This window comes from Varanus komodoensis, unplaced genomic scaffold, assembly GCF_004798865.1.
Source record: "Varanus komodoensis strain SLA01 unplaced genomic scaffold, ASM479886v1 scaffold20_1, whole genome shotgun sequence".
NCBI classification, from domain to species: Eukaryota; Metazoa; Chordata; class Lepidosauria; order Squamata; family Varanidae; genus Varanus; species Varanus komodoensis.
Genome location: NW_025335587.1, coordinates 11,876,741 through 11,895,028, shown reverse-complemented (window position 1 = coordinate 11,895,028; position 18,288 = coordinate 11,876,741). Strand labels below are relative to the sequence as shown.

Sequence of the window (18,288 nt, the reverse complement as noted above, 5' to 3'; positions counted from 1 at the left end):
TAACGATAATGCACTACTGGGCAGAGGCAAACTCAACGGCAAGTTCAAGGCCCATGTGCAGACACTTTCGCAACCTGCTAGTCACGTACACCAATACAGAGTGTTCAGTTTCCAGATAGTGTTGGTACAAGAGCATCTCGATATCTCTAGGCATGAAAGAATGTTCTAAACCCATCAAAAATACTGGAAACAATAGGATGGAAAACATCACTGATTGCTGCATTGATAGGTCTGTCTAGCAAATTCTTGACAGTTCAGCTCAGCCTCTGTGTCTGTTTAGATACGCAAATGTGTCTGATGGAGGAGCCATCCAGGAAGCCTGGTTTGGCAACTACACTCTGCGGGGGCTTGTTAGGTGGGCCCATTCAGAAACAAATAGACAGCATTATTTCAGTTTTTCTACAACTGATAAGAAACATAGAAACAGAGCGAGTGAGAAGGGGTTCCCGGGCCATCTAGTCTGACCCCAGGCTCCAGCCGGCTCCGCTCACGACATGCCCACCATGTGGACGTCCAGCCTATCCTTGAACACCCGCAGCGATGGGGCCTCAGCCACCTCCCGGGGAAGCCCATTCCACCCCCTCGGGGTCCCGACGGTCAGGAAGTGCTTCACACAGGCATTTCCTCACTGATAGTATTAGTGAGGCCTCTCAGTCTAGCTAAGAGTGCCCTCTTCTTAGCAGCGGCAACACTAAACAATGGCCTGACTTGGAAAACTGGTGCTTTGTGAGATGGAGGCGCAGGTTTGCTTTTATAGCACAAAAGGCAAAAGCCAGGATTTAGCTGAATTTTCCCAGCGCTCTCAGCTTGGCTCACTCTGCAGGACTGGGGCAAGCACGAGAGAGAGTTCACAAGGCCTCAGGGGCAGCTTCCACTGCAGATCTAGGTCATCCCAACCCTTGGCAGGGCCTAGGGCAAAAGGGACAACCCGGAACTCCAAAATTGCCAGCACATTGTAACTCAAAGCCCTTCCTACTGCCTGTCACCAAGCCTCTGTGGGGGCAATGGAACCTTTTGCAAGGGGGGAAATAGAAGGGCTGAGGAAATCAAATGCACGAGTGCCCTTCACTTGGCACTGGAAGCTCCGGCTGGACTCCCTTGGCACTGAAGTGACTGTTCCACATCTCAGGTGCTGAAATGGGCCAACTGAAAAGATGCTGTTGTGGGTTGCTTTCTGCGGGGGTGGCCAGGGGTCCTACGTTCGAGAAGGTGGCAGCCTGTGTGTAGAGCTGTGTGGTCCAAGCCTGGATTTTGAGAACTGGGCCAGTTGATGCAGGGGGGAGGAGGTGGTCCTTGTGGGACCAGGCATGGCAGACTAGCTCCACGGGGGCAGCCCACACGGGCGTGGGGTGGATGTCCATCATGAATAGTCCATCAGCACACAGCCTCTGCAGATACTGGGCGCTGAGCTGCTGTCCCGGGAATTCTGGCACTTCAATACTTCGCCAAGTTCATGGATGGAGAACTCCTTCCAGGCTAAGGGCCGCATCCACTTCGACAGAAGCTCTTCAGGAGTGTCTGTACCCTAATGGGAACCCGAACCTGAAGGAAGCAGGGACAGGACCCCAAATACCATGGGAGAAAGCTCTGGGACACTGTGGAGGGCAGCCAGCCTGAAGAGAGGCGATTCAGCCTCTTAGAGCGGGTGGAAAACTGCACAAGAGCTGAGACACCACTGAAGGAGTGGTGGTCGAGCGGGTTGCACTGGGGCAGAGGCCCAGCCGGGTGGGGAACCAGATGGGGTGGGGGGTGCTAGCCGTCCAGGGCAGCACTGTCCTTTGAGTGTATCACAGGGGGTTGAAAAAGGGGGATTTCCAAGGAATCCAAGCCTGACTTGTGAGAGGTGCAGCCACCTGAGGCCTCTTCCCATGTCCAAAGCGTGCGGTCCCAGAGCGGAGAGAGTCCCAGCGCTCGGCGTGCATGGATCGGCCTGCAAGGACATGCGCAGAAGTCTTCAAGACATAAACTCTGCTTGTTTGCCACATAGGCACAGACCCTGAAGAGATAATTCTGAATGCTTTCCGGGTTTTCGACCAGGAAGGAAAAGGTTTCATAAAAGCAGACTAGTAAGTTGTCTCTTTCCTGTTTATTCTCTTGCTTGCATGTTCACTTTGCCTTATCCAACTTTCCGGCTCGCCATCAGTCTATTGAGTTTGGCACGGAAGTTGAAATGGATGAGATGCAGGGCAAAGACTGCCAGGGAGGGGGAGGTATTGCTGCGGCTGCGGTTCAAATCTGCGGAGGGGAAACGGGAAGGCTCCAAGGGAAGGACTGAAAGGGAGGAAACCTCAAAGAGGCATGTTCTCTGCTTGCGACTTCATCACTTTGGGATGGAGGTGGTGCAGCAATTTCAAAAAGCCCCAAACCATCTTCCTCATCATTGCAGAATATTTATTTATTCTATTTATTACATTTCTATACTGCCCATAGCTCACAGGGCTTTCTGGGCAGTTTACAAATATTAAAATAATAAAAACAATTCTTAAAATACTTATGGAAACAGTACAAACCACATACACCCCAAATAGTATAAAACAACAGTGCAATAATCAACAGTCAAGGAGAAATAGCCAGATGCAGCGGCAATTTCTGCACAACATTTACACTGGTTCAGCCCTCCTCCCATTACCACCCCTTTCATCTTTGTGGGAGGACTCCCTGAGAAGGACATTTGGGGATATGCAAATATGGTCAGGTAGGGTCAGGTATGGACATTTGGGATATGCAAATATGCTTGCATGGAGCCAGTCTCAGGACTGGGATGCCAAAATGTAGGGAAGAGACAGAATTGGAATGTCAGACAAAGGGAAATTGAAGGTACCGAATAGGGAATGGCTCAGGAGGCATAACTGGAAGCAGGGGCTGGCAGGGAGATGGGGGGGGGGCTATCAAGAGAAGAGGACCCCACAACTTCAGATGTGTCTACTCAGAGGGTGGTCACAAGACAAGTATGCAGGAGGTTGGACAAAGGCAGAGCAGCTCAAGCGAGTGTTGGATGCCAACCTACTGCCCTTGAAATGAGTCCGACTGGGACTCCCATCATCCTCAGCCAGTATGCCCCATGGGGAAAGCTGGCCTTGACCCTGGGGAGGGAATCCTGGTAGCTGTGCCTTCCAGCCTTATGACTGGGTGACCCTAAGAAGGCCATGGGGCTACAGAAGGATCTTGCAGCGAGGAAAGGGGAACCTGGCCTATTTGTCTGAACCAACCAGCCCGTTCCGGAATGAGTTTAACCTCTGAAGTCATTCACTTTGGCCCTCTTGACATTTGCTTAAGAAGATGAATCAAGAGTTTTATTTGGATGGGGTGGAATATATTTCATATTGGATAGACCAATGTTGGCTGGTCTATCCAATATGAAATACATTCCACCCCACCCTGCCCCAGCTCTGCAACTGGATGCAATCGCCTTTTGCTGAAGGGCAAAACTGAATGACAAAGACTGTTGCCAGTCATTTGTTGGAATGTCACACTAGCTAGATAGGGTTGGTGCCCAAATCCGAAGTTGCGAATTAACATTAATCAAACCCTGGGCAGTGAAAAGCATTCTTTCAAATCCAAGATTTCCTGTTGTTGTTTCTGGAAGATGCTACTGTGTGAAAACTTCCCCGGTGCAAGGGGAAAAAAAAAACCTACACAAAAACTGAGCGCCTTTTGGATGATGGATGGGTGGCTGGGAAAAAGATGGAGAGACTTCCGGAGAACAATGCAGGGCTGGATCGGGACCCTAAGCCTGTGGTGCTCCACAGCTGGGTGGATGTGCTCCATGATCGTGTGAGCTGGGGGAGCGAAGGAAAACACGCACTGCCGTCTGCTCCCCCCCTGCAGTGCGGGCGAGTGTCTGCCATGGGGAGCATCTTGTGTTCACGTAGACACCCTGTGAGAAGTCTGATTCTCATGGATGCAGTACTCTAGTTGGGCTCTGACTAGTGCTGAATAGAGGGCAACTAGCACTTCTTGTGTTTTGGAAGCGATGCTTCTGTTAATGCAGCCCCAAGTAACGTTTCTGCAGCCAGATCACATTCTTGGCTCGTATTTGGCTTGTGTCCTGCAGTGATGCCAAGATCCTTCTCACTTGAGCACTGTGGAGCCAAGTGCTCCCCATCTTGTCACGATGCAGTTGGTTTCTTCTTCCTAAGTGCAGAACGTGACATTTGTCCCACTGAATTTCGTCCCATTCTTTTCGGCCACCCAGCGCTCCATCCTACCAAGATCGCCTTGAATCGTTTTTCTGCCTTCCAGGGTATTCGCTCTCCCTCCCACTTCTGTGTCATCTGCTAATTCAAACGGTGCCTCCATCGCCATGCTTGTCCTCCATTTTGCCTGCTTTCTTGAACATGGGTCCCGGAATAGGCCTAACGGAGAATCTAAATGTAGGATATATAAACAGTGGATTTTCCTTGCCTCCACACAGAGACAAATTACCCTCTCAAACCACCCCTAAGCAATTGCCATGACAGAACATAAGGTTTCTTGATGTGGCCCTGAACAGAGTTCTGAGCACCACAAACCCAGCCCTTTAATGCAATTCCATGACCATATTTGCAATGCTCCACTTCTATTCATATATTTCCCCAAATACCCACATTTGACTCTCATCATTACTCACAGTAGCCTGTCCATCGCTTTGAAAGCCCTACCTCTTTCAAGTTGAGGGTTGCTATTAATTAATTGTACTTCTCCATATTAAAGGGAAAAAGCCAAAACCAAAACAAAACAAAGGGCGGAGGGAAGCAAGAGCATAAGAACTGTGCCACAACTGGCCACACTTGACCTTTTAATAAGAGCCTTCATCTAATTAACATCCATTTGGGGGCACTTCATTTTTTCCACTGTGTGTTTTCACTTCTCGCTTGGAAAAGCGTGATTCATTTCAGAGTGCTGGGAGGATTCTGCAATAGCAAAGTTTCCTTTCTTCATATGTACACAAAGAGACTCAGTGTGGTGTCGTGGTTGAGAGCAAGGGGCTGGAACTCAGGAGAGCCAGGTTCTAACCCCCCCCCCCAGCCCCAGCCATAGAGCCCACTCTGGGCCAGTCACAGACTCTCAGTCTGGCCTACCTCACAAGGTTGTTGTTGTGGGGATAAACTTGAGAGCAGGAGGAGAAGACTCACCTAAGCCACCTTGAGTTCTTTGCAAGAAAAAAGGAGAGCTATAAATACCAGTCGTAAAACTTTCGTTTCACAAGTGTTTGCTGACTTCCTCTTGGCTCAGCCACTTTCAAGGCTGGGCCAAACATGAGAGGAAGTCCGTTAATGCTAGAGGGATGGATTCTGCTAGCTTTCCCAATCCTGTGCTGGAAGGCTGTTACTGCTGGTCCATGTGGACAATATTGGGTTCGATGAACTCAGAGCCTCACTCAGAATAAAACACCTTCCTATCTATGTTCCCCGTGCAATTTCGTTTGCCCGGCCCATTCAGTTGCTCTTGGCCTGTTTTCCCCGGAAGGCCCAGTGGGTGTCTTGGGAAGCGCTGGCTTGGGGAGACGGTGCAATCCATGTTTGCGCAGTGCCATGGCTGTGATCCGATCCAGGCCTCCCAAGGGTACAGAATACTCGGTTCACGAACACGTCTGTGCGCAAACAATTCGGTTCGCAAACAGAACGTTTGGCCAAATTTTGCTTCCGTTTGCGAATTCCACATCGGGTGATGAACACGGTCGCGGCCATCTTCCCCACTCTGACACACGGCCGCAGCTCCCTCTAGTCAAGATCGCGGCCACAGACTCTCCCTCCAGACAATAACCTCCCCCGACCCACCTTCCTGCCCTCCATGCCAGAAATCATCTCAAGCAAGGTTAGTGTTCTCTCTCTTTATACTGTACTGTACTTTGTTTCATATTTTGTGGTTTAAAAAAATCACATATGGTTCAGAACGAAGTAACCTTATTTGCACTGAACCTTATGGGGAAATTTGACTCGGTTCACGACCAGAATCATGGAACGAATTAAGTTTGTCAACCGAGGTACCACCGTACCTTTTAAAGAAGAAGAGGGGCAGCTACGGGCCGCAAGAGTGTGGAAGGCACTTGGTGGGTCTGTGAAGTGGTCAAAGGTTTCCAAGAGTTTCATCAAGACCTTAACAACGGTGCGCGCTGCTCCACATCTTCTCCAGGCTGAATTGTGTGCCGGGTCTCCTCAATTAATATAACACACCTGCCCCGCCCCCCGCATTCTGTTTTAAAAGTGGCCCTGTAGGATGTCCTAGGAAACATTTTTCATCTTCTCTTCTTAATATTGGAGACAGAGACATTGGCCACAGCCGATACCATCTCATGTCCCACATCAAAGTTGATGGGCAGGGACTGGTTTGTGTAAATCCGCCCTGAAAGACATGGATTTTGTTTTGTGGTCCTCCCGCTCCCCCCACTCTGAAGTAACAAATAACATGGAAACCAACAACTGTAAAAAGTTCAGAGCTTCTGAGTTTGGAAAATCTGAATCTTCATTTCTCTGTAAAATAAATACTGGAACATGCTGAGCTCTTTCCCCAGACTTTCAGATGTGTGATTACGCCAGAGGCTGATGTGTGGCTTTTGTGGCATCTCATTACTGCTGATGCTCCCCAAGTCACCATCAGCCCCCCCCCCGCCATTTCTAGCTTCAAATTCTTTCCAAAAACACGGCATGTGCGTGAATGGAAGTTGTCATCCTTTTCCAAAGAGCAAGGCTGAAACACACGCTGCTTTGGGGACACAACCAACAAAGGCCTCTGAGGCTCAGTGGTGGGAACACCATTCAGGAGACTCTTGCAGTCTCCCTCAGTCGGCTGGCATGGATACAGCACGGGGAATGTGGCGCGAGGGACTGGGAGGCCTTAGCAAGGTCCGAAAAGCTGGATCCAACCCGAGGCCAGTACATGGCCACATTCTCTTTCCACGGGGGGGCAGCCTGAAGTCACCCAGCAGCCCACAAGAGGACAGGAGCAATGCGAGCTCAGGAGGGAGCGTATCACCATAAGGACTAGCAGCTTTGGATAGCTGTGTGCTAATCCCCTCCTGAAGCTGCCCAAGTTGATGGCCACCCCTTCTCTCCCTTGGTTTTGCTTTGCACAACATGAAGATTTTATCACCAGACATTCTCTTACTCAAGCACGTGCAATTCTTACTTAGAAGGCCATTTTAAATGGTTCAACATATGGTTGTTTAATTGTATGCCCTTTTTATCTTATTTTACTTGGTGTATTCTCTTTTTCCTTATCGTTGATCTTATGCTTAGTATCGCTTTCATTTTTACTGAAAGTCCATTATTGTGGTTTGCTTGTGCATGGTGAATCGAACCGAATCAAGATGCACTATTTTAATTGTCGTTAATGTTGTTATATTAACAACAGCTAATGGGGCAGCCTACAAGTCAAATAAATGAATGAATTAATAAGGAAGAAGTCCTCTCAGGGGTCTGTCCTGGATCTCCCACCGCCCAGCTCCATGGGACGGCCTGTCTGTCCCTCTTTCTCCCTTGCCGGAAGGGAGACTGGGAGCCATACGGACGGGTCCTGCCCAGAGCCTGCTCCAAGCCCCTGCCAAGAGCCATAGAGGCTTCTCCCCTTCAGGCTGTGCATGCCAGCGACACCTGAAGTGCGGGAGGAAAGCCGGGAAGAAACCTCCCCTCCACAATCCAACTTAAGCTGGCGGCTTTTCCTGGGCATTCCTCTTGTCCCAGCTCCATATACTTTCCATTCCTGCTTCCACCCGTCTGCAGAAACATTGCTTTGAAGAGAAAGGGAGAATTCTGCCATCCCTGAGAATTACAGCAGAATGTAGCAAGCACAGAAATGCCTGTTATCTTCAGTCACGATAGTGGTGAAGCGGGACTGAGACTCAGGCGATCCGCCATGGAGCCAGTGGGGCAACTTTGGACCAGTCCCAGACTCTTGGCCCAACCTACCTCACAAGGTTGTTGTTCTGAGGATAAGGTTGAGAGCGGGGGTGGGGAGCCAATTTGAGTTCTTTGAAGGAAAAAAGGTGGGATATAAATCTGAATGAATAAAGCCAGCACGAATTCCCACTGGCAATTTGTTGCTACCAATTCCTGCTCGTTTCAAGCACGGCTGGACTAAGGAATGCACCCACAACCCCTTCCTTTGCTTGTCACCCTTAAACCAGCACATTTTCTTTTATTTTGGGCAGCATGAAGGAAATGCTAATGACTCAGGCAGATCGGTTCACTGCGGACGAGGTAAGACCAAGTTCTTCAGCGCACACCCTCTGGCGAATTACTGGCTTGCTTAAGGGCAATTTCCAATCTTTTTCTTTTTCTTAACCATCCTGAACATGGAATTTGACTTTTCTTTTGCCACTGAATGCCAAGTTTCACTGAACTCAAAGATCTTTCCCCTTCTGAGGAACTCATTCATTTATTTGGGGTTTTCTATCCTGTTTAATAGTTCAGGGCTCTCAGAAGACCCATACAATAAAACCCAATAAAATAGTGTAACAAAAACCAGCCATCATTTTAAAACAATAATATCAACAATATCAATATCAAAGGTCAATTTAAAAGCAAGAACACTAATCATAAAAGCACCTCAATAATCAATAAAAGGCAACCAACATAAATAGCAAAAGAACAAATACCAATAATAAACAGTAATCCATATGTATCAGTTTCAGTATAATAAAAGGCAATATAAAGCCGGATGTTCATGAACAATTGAAATGGGGAGAGAGTAAAAACCTGGAATCCGTCAGGGAATGGGAATCTGTTGGAATACTGGGCTCTGTTCCCCAGGCTGCAGTCCCCTTGGAGCAGCCCAGAGTTTGTGGGGGGCTCCCCGGGAATCCGGCCCCGCAGGCCAAGAAAGGCCCCCTCTGGCTCCAGGAACAGCCAAAAAGGTCTGCTCTCAAGGGGGTTGCCAGGAAAGGAGCTGCCACAGCGCTGCCCTCCTGCACACGAGTTGCTGCAGCCGCCATGGGAAAAGGCTGCCAGTTGCTCAGCCAGGGCCCACGAGTTGATATGGGCAGCGCACCTCCAACTGCAGGGGGAGAAAACCCACAGGCCCTCAGAGGCACGACTTCCGGGAAGGCTCATCCCAACCCACAATCGACTCTCTTAAGCAGTATTAAAATAAGCAACAGCAGCTAACATTAACCCTCAACGAGGGGGTGTGGGCGTCCTCATTTAGAGAGGACAGTCCTCTTTTGGAAGGGTTCCTCTGCTGGAAGGACGCTCCCGTCCAGGCCCAGTTCGGTGTTCAAGAACCATAAAAGGAGGGAGGCCGCACAGCCTTGAGGACGCGCCGTGGCAGCTCCTGGAATGCGGACCGAGAGCACGTGGCCCCGTCTTCTCCAGCATGCTGAAAAACATCGCATTTATTTGCTATTTAAATTATTGTGATTCTTCCATGCATCGATGCATCATGTGCAATGTGCACAGGTGGATTGTATGTGCGATCGCTGTCCTGTTTTGTCCCTTTTGGCGATGGTGCTAAACGAACACCTGATTTCTCCCTCTGGACAAACACGGTGTTTTCATTTTTCATTTTTTTAAATTTCTCATGAATCCACTTTTGGGGGAATTTTGTAGCAGAGACTTGACCTCAAGAGTGATGGGAAGCTGCAGTTAATCTAAATGGTGGACTACTATCCAGTTGACTCTTAGCCACTGGACCAAAAACAGAGCAGCGGGGGGGGGGGGCTGGAAACCCAGAAGAGGCCCGGCAGATGCTCATAACCAGGTGGACTCCAAATGCTGTTGATTTGTGCCTTCACCCTCTTTCAGCATTGGACATGCTGACGGGAACTGCAAATCAACATCTGGAGAACCCACCTCAAGTTGGCCACCTCTTCGCCAATCCACAATTGGCCTTCTCCACCCTCAAGCTGGTGTCATCCTTTTCATAAAATGAAAAGTCCCACAGCTCTCCATTGTTGGGAAAATTCAGATAAATCCTGGCAGAAAAGGGTTGCTTATATGTGCCTTTGTGTTATAAAATCAAACCTACACCCCTTTCTCAGAAAGCAGCAGAATTCCAAGCCAGGTTACAGTTTAGCATTGCTGTTACTTTAAGAAGTGGGAACTGAGAGCTTGCCTAGACAGGGCTCTTGTTTTGCTGATCAGTAAGAACTGTTCAGGCTGCCAGGTTAACAGCATTGCAATTACCCTCATTTGCATGCCAAGACCCACAATAATCCCTGTTCCTCAGTGATCGTTACGTTAATCTCCTGCAATCAAATGCCATTGTGCTGAGCCCCCTCTGCAGACCTCTCACTTCTTCTAACTGTGTTCCCCTCATTTCGTCATCAACTGCTGGGCCTATGTGACTCAGAATCTATAAAACACTCTGTGTATGCTCTAAAAGCTTCTATTGGCGGTGGAAACCAGTACCCGGGAGCAGGTTGTCGCAAGTCACTGCAGGGGGCCTGGGTGATCTCGCCCATAAAAACACCAGGGTCCAAAGCGATTCAATCTCTCCTGCAGGTCCTGGAGATTCATTCTCGCCATTATTAAAGAGACTCTGACAGCATCTTCCCTCAGAGATAAAGCCCCCGAATCTTTTTGTTTCCCCCTTTCTGCCCATTTTCCTGTTCTGTCATAACATTGCAGAGTTGAGTGATCCAGAATGGGCCATGGTCTTTCAACTGTAGCTGCACCATAGATTTCATGACAAAGATGCTGCCCAGGAATGAGCCAGGAATGTACAGAAATGTTTACCGATTTTCTGTTTCAGACAAATAGATGGAAAGCGTAATTAAGACTCAAGAACTCTGCTCTGCAATCCTATGCATGCCCATGGAAAGAATGGCCACTATTCACTAGGATCCACTCTCCGGAAAGTGGATATAGGACAGAAGCCTGATTGCAATACATAATGTGCTGAATCGGTACAGCTTCCCAAAAACACAGACTGCTTCACCAGCATCTCAAAATTCTTGAATGTCAACAGCGATTAAGCTCAGGAAAATCTGGTAGATGCTGGGTTTGAGCCAACCGAATCATGCTTTAACTAGACCCACTGACACATAAGTTAGTCTTAGTCTAACTAAGTCAAGACCAACTTCATTGACTTAGTTAAGACTTCACTCTTAACTGACATAAGTCCCATTAATTTTAATGGATCTACACGAAGCATGACAAATTCTACATCCAATCCAACATATGCTTTGCCTTCCAAGAGCTTCTTACAATGGCTCCTGCGAGTTAAGCTGCCAAAAGATTTGGATGTTGTTAAGAAATATATGGCAGATAATAAAAGGAGGAAAGAGAGCACTGGAATGGAGCCAACCAAGAATACATATTAGGAGTGGCTGGTTCTTCTTTCATAAATTATCTGCCGTCTGTTGCAAATACTGCGGTAGCCAAGTTTGCAGAAGACCCTGAATTATACAAGATGGTGATGACGCAAATGGGCTGTGAAAAGATCCAGTAGAATGCCTTGACAAAGGGACCGTGGGCAGCACAGGTCCCGCAGGCTCCCTAGCACAAGAAATCTTGGCTTCCAGCTCAAGCCCGCACAGGCCTGACCCAGCCTTTTGCATGTCTGTGTGGAAATGGCCAGAGAGGAGCTTTTCCCTGCATCAGACACTTTCTCGCTCTGACTTCCTTTGTATATTCCTCAGGTCAAGCAGACATTCGCTGCGTTCCCCCCAGATCCTGCTGGCAATCTTGATTATAAGAACCTTGTTTATGTTATCACGCATGGGGAAGAGAAGGACTAAGAGAGGCTGAGAAGACCCATCAAGGGAAGGCTGGTTGCCATCACCTCAGCTTGATGCGCAAGCCAATGAAGTCTGTGATGAGATTAAAACCATTCAGATTAAAGAATCTGAATGAGATTAAAACCATTGCACTAAATGTCCTTGGGTGCTTAAAAAAATAAAAGTGGAAGATACCATTTGTGTTGATCTTTCCCTCCCTCTCCATTCTCCCAGTTCACATCTTCTCATTTTCTGTTGTTGTTCTTGTCGGCAATATATACATGGAATGTTCTTGATGAAATGGTTCTTTTATGACTTGTTGACACATCTAATGTTCACCAGATGGTTTACTGGCCAGTGTGATATTTCTTAACTTCTTCCCTTCCCTTTATTAAACTCTAAGAACCCTCCCTTTTCCATCACTTGGGGGAAAGCCTTGCTAAGCAGACACAAATTCTATTTATAAATCTTCAACTGGGTTTAATTTGATCCCAAGCTGGTTCCCAGGCCAGTTTTAAATTGGAAAGGCCAGCTGAGAAACCAGTAAATTGAAATAATGAATGTGTTTTTTAAATAAAGGATATCTCTGAATCCCCGCTAGAAACCTGCTCAAACTGTAAAAAGCCTTACAGAATTCCAATGCAAACGGGATGCAGTTAAATTTACCAATTTCAGTTCCTTTGAGCTGCTCACTTTTCCAGTCTTATGTGCAAAAGTTCACCCTGTGCATTAAGTTTTTTTTGGATTCATCCATTTTCTTCATTGATTTTTTAAAAGTTTGCCTGAACATTGGTTTGCCTTTTTGTGTACATTTCTCTGGATGCACGCACATTTTATATGCAAACATGGCTACTTTTTCCGAGCAATTTCCCTACTAGAATACATTTGAAATGTCACTTTTAGCAATATATGCATTTTGTTAGGCACCTGTTAGTTGGAGGACCCCATTACAAAATTTGGAGAAAAATGAGCTCTGAAGGATAATTGAGCTTCAGTTCACATATTGGTTCAGAAATGTGAAATTGGGGGTGTGGTTAAAATATGAACCAAACGTTCAATGCATGCCTGACTTGCCCTCTTTCCAGAATTCTGTTCCTGAGGGGAACAAAGGAAAAAAAATCCTTCTTAAAGGTTTGCTGCTCCATTAGCTCTTTGTCCACCCTAGTTGCACTATGCTTTGTTCTATTCTAAGCTATGTTCCAAGCCTAGTTATGAATGAAGTTCGTCACAAATGAAATTCATCACCCTTAGATAATCCCTTCACAGTCCCACATGTATCAGGATTCCCCTAGATGAGGGAATGGCCACTGGAGGGGAATTTGTCCCTCTCATCGGGCCAGATGGAAAGCAGGCAAAAACGTATGGATTCAGGATATCCACGAGCAAAAGAAAGCGTGCATTCCTCTTCTTGCTGACTGTATTGGTTCCCTGAACAGGGTGCCCAACATTGTGTGGGTGAGTGATGCATCAATTCCTCTCTCTGAATCAAGAACCAAAGGCACCACCTCTTGCTATGGATTTTGCCAAGCTCCTCTCCCCCTCGCTTCAGGAGCACCCAAGGCTCTGGGCACCCTTCTTGGGAGAGGTGAGTCTGCTTCAGAAAGCCGGACAGCAGGAGCAGGGCTGACTTCACAGCGAGTGCCCTTGCTGCACTTCCTAACAAGCCAAGGGCCATAAGGTGTCAGCATGGCTCCAGGAATCTAGCCTGGGTTTTGGACATTGCAAAAGTTCACTATGCTGCCTGTTGAACCTTAATTCCTTAGAGGTTAATTCCTTAATTCCTTAAAAAAAAAAAAACAACTTAGAGGTTCTTTGCCATTCTACTGGTACAGCTCATCCAATACCCATCTTCTGCAGCCATCTTTTTCAGGAGGGTGTGTATAAATTGCTCTAACCTAAATACTAGGTTTTAGTAAGGCTCAGCGTACTAAAAACAAAGACATCACCCAAAGTCAAGGCTGTGGTTTTCCCAGTTACAAGGTATGGCTGTGAAAGCTGGACCATAAGGAAGGCTGAGAGCAAAAGGATTGAGGCCTTTGAATTGTGGTGCTGGCAGAGACTCCTGCGAGTCCCTTGGACCGCAAGGCAATCAAACCGGTCAGTCCTAGAGGAGATCAGCCCTGACTGCTCTTCAGAAGGCCAGATTCTGAAGGTGAAACTCAAATACTTTGGCCACCTAAAGAGAAGGAAGGACTCCCTGGAGAAGAGCCTGATGCTGGGAACAACTGACGGCAAAAGGAGAAGGGGGCGGCAGAGGATGAGGTGGCTGGATGGGGTCACTGAAGCAGTCGGCGTGAGCCTGAGTGGACTCCGGGGGATGAGGAGGGCAGGGGGGCCTGGAGGAGTGTTGTCCATGGGGTCGCGATGGGTCGGGCACGACTGCAACTAAACAACCACAAAAATACTGGCTGGGTAGTGGAGTCCCTCAATAATGGGACCTGCTGGCATAAGTCTTGGCCATGTCTCCTTCAGCACAGCTTCCAAAATGCTTTCTTTGGAATGTCTAATGCTACAAACTGCCCGAGTTTGCTTAACTGGCTCCCCTCTTAAGCTTCTGAAGCAACCGCCAGCCTGGAGTCCCTTTTCGAGTGGCGTGGTCAAGAGAATGGTGTGGGAGGGAGTGAATGGTTTGCGTCCACCCGTCCAATTTTGCGAGTGATCACATCAGTCCGCGTAAACTGTTGGTGCTCTGAGCTGCTTCAGATGATGCGGGCAAGGGGAAAGATGGCTAGCTCCTCACACACACAAGGTCTGCTTCCCGCTCCTCCAAATGGGAGCGGGAAGCAGACCTGGGCCCCCGTCCACAGAAGCAAACAGCCACGCAGAGACACGGCTGGCATGCAGGGTGCATTTCTCTTCTTATTTAGATGATGATAATAGTATTGCAGACTGCATACCTTTGCTTAGTTGTCAATTCAGGTGGAGGCTACACCCAAAGTATTTGAAGAAGACAGAACCTTGGAGGAGCAGCAAAAAGGGAGATCACATACAAGGACGATTCACCGGAGAGCATTCACCAGTGTTGTATTCTAGTTCGGGGTGTCCAACCTGCGGCCCAGGGGCCACATGCACCCCACACGGCTATGAATGCGGCCCAACACAAAATTGTAAACTTACTTAAAACAATACGAGATTTTTTTGCAATTTTTTTTGTAACTCAGTCACGCAGTGCTCCAGTGTGTACTTTGTGGACGATGCTGTCATGTCACAATGCTATGTAACCTAAACGCACCTGTGCTCTCCCTCTTCGTACACATGCATGGCTTCAGTTTTACAGCTGTGTGCAGCTCCCAGTGCGTTGTCTTCCAAGCGCAGGCAATGAAATGGGCACCACCAGACGTTACATGTGCTCATGGTGACTTGGCGAGCAAAACACAGCTATTATCAGTAATCTTTTAAATCTATAATCTTTAAATCTATAAAACAATTTTATACGTTTTGACACATTGGCTAAACACAGTCCTGTGGACAGTGCAAAATATGCAGCCTTGCTTCTTGATTTGATACAAGAATTTGAAAACAGATTTCAAGGTTTCTGGGGAAATAAGCACTATTTTGGTATATTTCGACTCCATTTTCAGTTGACATAAATACGTTACCTGCCAATTTTCAAATGGAATGCACAGAGCTGCAATCTGACATCCAACTTAAAGAGAAATTTGATCATGGATTTTATTTATTTATTTATTTATATCCTGCCTTTTTCCGACAAAGGGCTCAAGGCAGCTTACATCTCCTCCTTACATTCTCCTCCTCCATCTTATCCCCACAACAACAACCCTGTGAGGTGGGTTGGGCTGAGAGTCTGTGGCTGGCCCAAAGTCACCCAGTTGGCTCCATGGCAGAGCGGGGACTCGAACCCAGGTCCTCTGAGTCCCAGTCCCATGCTCTTCACCACTACACCACACTGGCTCTTTATAGGATTTTATAGGTCCTATCATCCCAGATACAAATAGTCCTCGCTTCACAATCACATCTTATTCATGTCTTCACTTTTTGGAAGCACCTACCTTTGAGAGCAACTATTTTCAAGAATTAAGCACGCTAAGAGTAAAATTAGAACCAGAATATCTGATGGGCACCTTGAGAACTCACTGAGAATTTCAACTACTTCCATCGAACCAGATATTGATCCATTAGTTTCTCAAATACAATGTCAAACATCCCACTAGTTTTATTTTGCCCTCTTTTACTTTTATAATCAAAAAATCAAAAAATCAATGAAGTTTTATTACTTAGATATGTGCATTTTCTCTATTAGTGATCACAAACTTTGGACTTGCTCAATGATTTTAAAAGACTCTCCGAGCCGGGCACCATTTAATTAGGATTAAGTGAGGACTTTTTGCTTATCTGTGGTGGCAGATATCACGAAAATTATGCACAGACTTTTTTTTTTTTTTTGCTTATCAGATTTTGTTAGTGTTTGTATGTGGCCCAAGACATTTTTTTTCTTTTAATGAGGCCCAGAGAAGCCAAAAGGCTGGACACCCCTGTTCTCAATAGTGATCTGGGATGCAGGTGAAAGCTGGACGGAGAAGAAAGCAGACAGGAAGAAAATGGATGCATTTGAAACATGGTGCTGGAGGAGAGCTTTGTGAATACCCTGGAAAAATGAAGAAGCTGGTCCTAGATCAAATGAAGCCAGATATTTCCCTAGAAGCAAAAATGACTAAACTGAGTCTGTTGTACTTTGGATATATCCTGACAATACAAGGATTACTGGAGAAGACAATCATGCTAGGAAAAGCTGGGAGAAGGAGAAAGAGACCGAGAAGGAGACCAGACTTAAGATGGATCAGCTCCCAAAAGGAAGTCCCAGCCTTGACCCTTGAGTTAACAAAAGCTAAGCAGGGCCGTCAAAGACAGGAGCTTTTGGAAGGTGCTCATCCGCCATAAGTCAGGGACAATTTGACAGTATGTAGCAACAAATATTATTGCTTGCACCAAGAAGGACAGGCTGGCATGCATGGTTTCTGACCCCATCCTTCCTTCTGGGACATTTGCCCATGACTCAGATCCGCTGTAAATGCTTGAGCGAGTGGGAACTTCAAAGAATTCCACAACAGTCAAATAAATCCAGATTTCTCTCTCTCCTGCAAATTTGGCAGCAGACTGGCTTTTCCCCCAAGCTGCGCCACCAACTGGAAACGTGCATTTTCCCCTGTAGGCAAAAGCATGAAAACTTGCATTCACGAAAGGTTTGCTTATTTGCATGGATTCAGAGAATTTTCAGAAGTGCAAACTGGCACAAGCGCGAACCGAACAAGTGTGAACAAATGCATGTTTGAGAGGCTTGGAAAGAAAACTCTGATTCCATCTGTGACGGAGCAAAAGGAGTGTGACAATGCACACAATGTAAAGGGAAGGATATCCTTATGAGCAAAGGGCTATTAGTCCAGACTCTTCTTATATGCGCCCTGCAAGCTTTCGAGTCCTCTGTTGATAGACTGCTCACAGCTAGGCCTGATCCCTCCTCCTGAGTAATCCCCATCTCCCAAGTGGCCCTCTCGTGTTCGTAGCCAATGGACCTACCTGTGCACTGGAGCGGTTTGCTGCTGTTTTTGCTCTGGGAACCCAAGGGGATAGACAAGCTGCTCTCGCTTCTTGCTCATGTCCACACTTTTGCAAATGATGTTGATAAGACAATGCATTTTTGGAAGGCCGCTCAATTTTTATTTGCATTCTTGGTTTGAAAATATGAGATCTAGTTATGTTTGCATTCACGGAAACATAGAAACAGAACAAGTCAGGAGGGGCCTCCCGAGCCCACTAGTCTGACCCCTGGCTCCAGCCGGCTCAGGGCAAATTTCTCCCCCATCCTTAAGCAAATGCAGGTTTCTTAAAAGTCTGTTTAGCCATTATCCATGATGAACTAAAGCCGAATCAGGGAGCCGGCAGGACAGAATGATAAGCGTTCCTTCCTCCAAAACCCATAATATTGCCACCCTAAGAGCTATGGAAAGGAGAGAAGCCAATAAAATGCCACTAGAATGAATTCATTTCAAAGGTTCCTCCTTGGGAGGCATCGAAGAGGGAACATCATAATGTGAAAACTCAAAAAAAGGACTCCCCAAAAGACTCTAATTCACAAGAAACAGGAAATTTCCAGAAAGCTGCTTTTGCAATCAAAGACTTGCGCACATCTGGAATCGGTTGTCGAGTGTTTAAAAGCCATCAAAGCAAATGGCATTAATACATGCAAGGAGATGTCGGGCAGGCAAGGAAGAGGACAAAGGTGGGGCCGACATAAGCCCCCCATGCAACCAGCCTCGTTAGCCTGAAGGGGGGTTTCTCCTTTCTTCACCTCTCCTCATCCTTTTCTTCACTTTGTGGCCTGGTTTAGAAAGATGTACTAAAATAGTGCCGAGACTGTACTGGAGGCTGGAGGCAGACAATGCATCCAGACGGCACCTCCCATATACTTAAGTCTCCCCACTTCCCACGCTGCAAATTGAATGGAGCCATAAATGCATAAGCATGTTATGGATCATTGGAAAGAGTCTGAACACAAAACGGACAGCATCAGAATGCTTTTTCCATCCATTTATGTGGTCGCCGCATTTCTTGATTGTTTTCATTGCTCGCTTCTGCACCTTTCTGAGGTTTGAAGAAACCTTTTTGAGATGGGGTGGCCCTGAGGGGGGTTTAGG

General features: G+C 47.1%; 1 protein-coding gene across 1 annotated transcript in view; it reads left to right on the top strand.

The window, feature by feature from the left end:
* The window catches only part of MYL10 (myosin light chain 10), a 35,503-nt gene extending 23,671 nt beyond the window's left edge, over positions 1 to 11,832 (top strand). Inside the window, exons 5-7 of the mRNA XM_044430246.1 lie at positions 1,988 to 2,066; positions 8,129 to 8,177; positions 11,558 to 11,832. Of these exons, the coding sequence (XP_044286181.1) occupies positions 1,988 to 2,066; positions 8,129 to 8,177; positions 11,558 to 11,656 (227 nt within the window). The 3' untranslated portion in view covers positions 11,657 to 11,832. The remainder of the gene's footprint in view (positions 1 to 1,987; positions 2,067 to 8,128; positions 8,178 to 11,557) is intronic.
* Positions 11,833 to 18,288: the final 6,456 nt, after the last annotated feature.